The 4,933-nt window shown below is 35.0% G+C and overlaps 1 protein-coding gene across 1 annotated transcript in view; it reads left to right on the top strand.

Annotated features, from left to right (window-relative positions):
• Window positions 1-4,415, top strand: part of LOC105854224 (clathrin coat assembly protein AP180-like) — a 39,138-nt gene extending 34,723 nt beyond the window's left edge. Inside the window, exon 3 of the mRNA XM_012731226.1 lies at window positions 4,264-4,415. Within this exon, the coding sequence (XP_012586680.1) occupies window positions 4,264-4,415 (152 nt within the window). The remainder of the gene's footprint in view (window positions 1-4,263) is intronic.
• The last annotated feature ends 518 nt before the right edge of the window (window positions 4,416-4,933 follow it).

Here is a 4,933-nt window from a genome sequence, read left to right as displayed (position 1 = left end):
AAAAAAAAGATATTATTTATATATTTACAAATATCTTTAATATTTTGCTTAATAGGATATGCGTCTTCTTGTTTCTAGTTAGTCTGTTGGGATATTTTGTTTTAATGTGCTGAAGGAAAATATGATCTTGTGCATACACACAGTTAGAAAAGGGAGAATTATTTTAATAGAGTTTTCAGAAAATTTGTGAATATTCATTTTTAATATCACACCATAACTCTTAAACTCTTAAACTCTGTTGCATTAAATGCACTGGCATTGAATTATCCGTATTTTGAATGGGTTTAGTGCATTATTTTGTAACATTATGCATTAGTCATTTGGAAAGTACTTTAGCGAAGTTATTCACTATTTCTGAATGTTCACATTTTTGAATGTTCACATATTTCTTTATGTAATATCAACAAAGGATTCTTATGAATGTCACAGCAGCATTTATCAGAAAAATCTCAAAGAATTCGAAAGTTGTCAAAGTTGCTATGGCAGACACAAGAGTTCTATAGTTATAATTTTTACTTGAAAGATTGAATTATTATTGGTAACAATTATTGGTAACAATTATTGACATTTGTTTTTTCTGAAGTGACAGGTTTACTGTCTTTGTTTTCTAGAAAATAACTGCAGAATACCACATCTGAATCACCATGGTTTGAAGTCTGCTTTGTCAAGTAAAAACAAAAAATAGTGGTTTATAATGAAAGCAGTTAATTCAGCTAACAATTTCAACACAGAATTGTTCTACCTTGAAGTAGCCATTGATCTTTATTAGGCATCAAAAATGCTTCCTGGGGCATTCCCTGGTGGTGCAACAGGTTAAAGCACAGCACTATGAAGCTATCTACAGCCACTGCAGCATGAGTTCGATCCCCACCATGGGGTGACCCGCATGGCGTGGCAGACCTCTCCTGACTACCCACTGCTCCCCTCAGCAATGCATTTTGTGGATCTGCCTTTTCTGCCCCACTCTGTCTCTGGTGAATCCTCTCAACATCCCTGCACTTCTAGCCTGTATGCATAAATAAATAAATCTTTTTTAAAAAAAAAATGCTTTCTGCATACTTTTCATTCAGTGACAAAACAGCATTGGCAAATATTTTCTATTAAGGGTCTGAGAATAAATATTTTAGACTTTGTGAACCTCTCAACTGAGTTTAAATTGAGTGTTGCAACTATCCAGCAGTATCATGTTAGTGTGAAAGAAGCTATAGACAATATGTAAACAAATTGACATGGCTGTGTTTCAATAAAACTTTATTTACAAAATAAGAAGCAGACTGCTTCTTATTTGCCCAGCAAACAGTAGTTTGATCACCCCTAACATAGAATATTTTTAAAACTGAGTATTTTAAGGTCAGTGTTTAATTCAATTACTTACTGCTCCCTAAGGACATGCTTTTCAGCAGCATCATATCTTTCATTATTCTTCTGTCTTTCAATAGCATCAGTTCGTACCTCTCCTTTTGATCTCTCTTCTTTTTTACTTTTCCTACATGTCTCAAACATACTTAAATGTCTCCCATCTTTAAATAACAAAAACCTTTGGACCCTCTCCTTTTTACCCCTGTCTGTTTCCCAAGACAGCAGTCTCCAGTTGTACATTCACATTCTATTCTTGGGGCTCAGTTTCTCAGGGCTTTCTGTGATATTTGACACAGTGGACTATAGTTGCCTCTTGAAGTTTTTGAAGCTCTCTTCTTGATTGATTTCACCATTTCACTTTCCTGCCCTTCTCTTTATCATTCTGTTCTTTTACTCTTCCACTCATCTCTTAAATGTTGGTCTTTTATGTAGCTTTCATTCTTTTTTTTTTATTTATAGCACATAATCTTCATTGATATTTCTATGATCTTTGCATTGCCTCTTCTGCTTGTATGATTTCAATTCCCATTTCATTGCTGATGGCTCCCAAATTTGTATCTAGGCCAAATGTCCCTCCTGAGCTTTAGAAGATGTTTCCAGTCCATTTGAGACATTTCAACTTAAAGCTCCAACAGTTATTTCAAATGTAGCATGTCCAAAATAGTTTATGTCTCCTTTGAACAATTACCCTCCTAGATTAGTAAGAAAGTATTCATTGAACCCCAAACCTAAAATCTGGAATTGTACAAGAATTTTCCCCACACCTCTAAATCCATTCATTCACTTGAAAATCTGTTGTTTGTGCCTCCTAAATGTCTTTCTGCACCCTCATGACATCCCTCTATTTTTACTACCTTTTTATTACTTCAGAGTCACTTTATCTCTGACTCTCAGTTTGGCTTTCTTATTTACTCCTGTCATCTTTCCAGGACACGGTGATTATTTCTTATCCTATGCCTGTTTACCTTCCCACTAGTATTTAGTACTTGCTAACTAATGTGATTATCTGTAAAAGTATAACTTTATTGATACATTTCTGCTACTAGACTTTCAGTGGTAACTCTTGGATGTGAAGTCCAGCTCTCTAAATAAAATGTCATATGTGAGATCCTCATTGGGAATTCCCTAGATCTGTAAGTTCCTCTCCACAACTTGCCTGAACTTAGCTAACACTATGACAACCTCTTATAGCTCCATGTTTTGCATGTTCACTAAAAATGTCTTTTTCACTCACCTCCCATGTTATAGCTGACTTTAGTGTCCCACTCAACTTCTCTCTCTCCATGGAGACTGTCCCAATACTCCTCTGTATTCTCACAAGTCAGTGCCTGTACAGCAGTATTTACAAACATTTAGTTTGGGTGCTCACTTTGTTTAGACAGATTGAAATTCTTATACTAGATCCAAAAGATACTAATTATTATCTTCATTTTAAAGATGGGGGCCTTAATCAATGAGACAGCAAGTCTTTTTCCTAGATTTGTACACGTAGACAGGGGGTAGGCTGTCTCAGACTTGCATTCTTTCTGCTCTGTCTCATTGCCTCTCTCTACTCATCTCTTGCAGGAATGTCACTATTATCTAAGCAAGTATTTGTCTGCTCTGGCCAGCAATGTATTTCTGTATTCCCAGGACCCAATTCAAAAAATAAAGGAATAGAAAAATCACCAGGCATAAAGTAATCCCATGATACAGTTTCAGAAAGCAATGCCATATCATAATTTTTCTTTTTCAAAGAGCTTCATGCATATATGTGGACTGGTGTGTGTCTGTACATTTTGTTCAACAGATGTTTATTGTAGACAGCACTCTCTGAGTGCTGTACAGAAAACAGGGACTGATATGACTGTTTCCATCTTCTAGGAGCTCTGGTATGGTAGGAACTTATGACAGATATCATTTAATCTGAACATCCAGCAGGAACAAAGTGTGTTGAGCTTTAAAGGAGAAGGAGGTCACACAGGGTTTTGCTTAAAGGAAATCAGAAAGATCTCTGAAGGATAAGTGGAATTATAGTAGTGAGCGAAGGATGTTAAGGAGATTGTGATAATAATTGGAATTTAAAATAATAGAAGAAATAAGCAAGATTTGGTCCATTTTTAACTCTGAACAATTATTGGTAACTTTGAGCCTTGGAGTTAAGAGCTCTTTCAGTGGTAGAGTATCAATTCTTTTTTAAACCTATTTACTATAAGATCCATGCATAAAACATATAACTTAATGATTAGTGAATTGGATTTTGAGTAAGGAAAGGATAGCTCTGCATTGTTACGTGAGATTTCCCAGCAACTGGTATCACCCACTGTCCTGTGTAGGGTGGGTGGGTGTGGTCATCCTGAGCTATTGAAAGTATTTTCTTATGTCTGCAGCTGCCCCACCTGTGACTCAGTCTTTTCCTCAGCACATGCTCTTCAGTTGCCTCAGCTAACTTCCTAACAGCACTCCACTCGTCATTGTTTTTCTGAATGCTGAGTAATCCCTCTGGGCCATTATATAATACTTGTTTTCTGAGGTACATTTGGAATCAACACCAGTAACATGTGGATTGGATAGTGAATGTGGAATAACATTTAATTGTGTTATAAATTGATGAACATAAGACTTAGCCTGGAGTTTTCCAGCCTTTGAGTTTTTGATGTAAAAAAAAAATTAGTGTCAGGGAACAGGTAAAATTCAGAAGGGCATGTAGAAGAGAATCCAGTAGGAAAAAATAAATTTAAAAATATGCATTGAGTAAATAATGTATTTATATACCCATGTATAAAAATATTATTTTAAAAAAAGTTTTATTAGATACTAAATTAGTTTTTGACTCATTTACATAAACAGTTCTAAATATTTAAAATTTGAAATGAATCAATATGTAATGATAATGTTATTGATCCATATCTTCTGTTTTCATAGATTTGATCCAGGCTACCAATGAGACCAATGTTAATATTCCTCAGATGGCCGACACGCTCTTTGAGCGGGCAACAAACAGTAGCTGGGTGGTTGTATTTAAAGCTTTAGTCACAACACATCATCTCATGGTGCATGGAAATGAGGTAAACTAAGCAAAATTAACTCTTCTGTTTCCATTGGGGGAGGGAGAGTTTTATGGAAGAGTATGATATTATACTTAGGGTCTTTGAGTTTAACTAAGTAACAGAAAAATAAGAGACTATCTATGGTTCAAAATCAGCTAGGGTGCAATTTAAGTCTTCCTTTCAACTTTGTTTTCCAGAGTGTTAAATTAGACCTTTCTTTATGGGTACCTATAATCAGTATACCATGTAAATGTATTAGTGAGGGAAACATGAGAAAAGAAGGGTGAAGTCTTTTAACAAGAAAATATTAATTAAAAAGTATTTATTTTATTGATATGTTTGCTGGACCCTATTAAATTTTAGTGTTTCCATTCTAAATAGAAATGAAGGATCATAGAGTTTAATTCTAATTCAGCAAGCACTTTCAGTCATTTTTTTCTTCCTCAGAAAGCAGTAAACTAGAAAGCATTATAATTGAGTAAAAGAGATCACAATGAGAATTTGTTAAAATAAGTTCCTTTAGGGCCCTCCCTGGTGGCGCAGCA

This window comes from Condylura cristata, unplaced genomic scaffold, assembly GCF_000260355.1.
Source record: "Condylura cristata isolate star-nosed mole 26May11 unplaced genomic scaffold, ConCri1.0 scaffold00001, whole genome shotgun sequence".
NCBI lineage: Eukaryota > Metazoa > Chordata > Mammalia > Eulipotyphla > Talpidae > Condylura > Condylura cristata.
The sequence above is the reverse complement of the archived record's forward strand: the minus strand, read 5'-3'. Positions and strand labels throughout refer to the sequence as shown.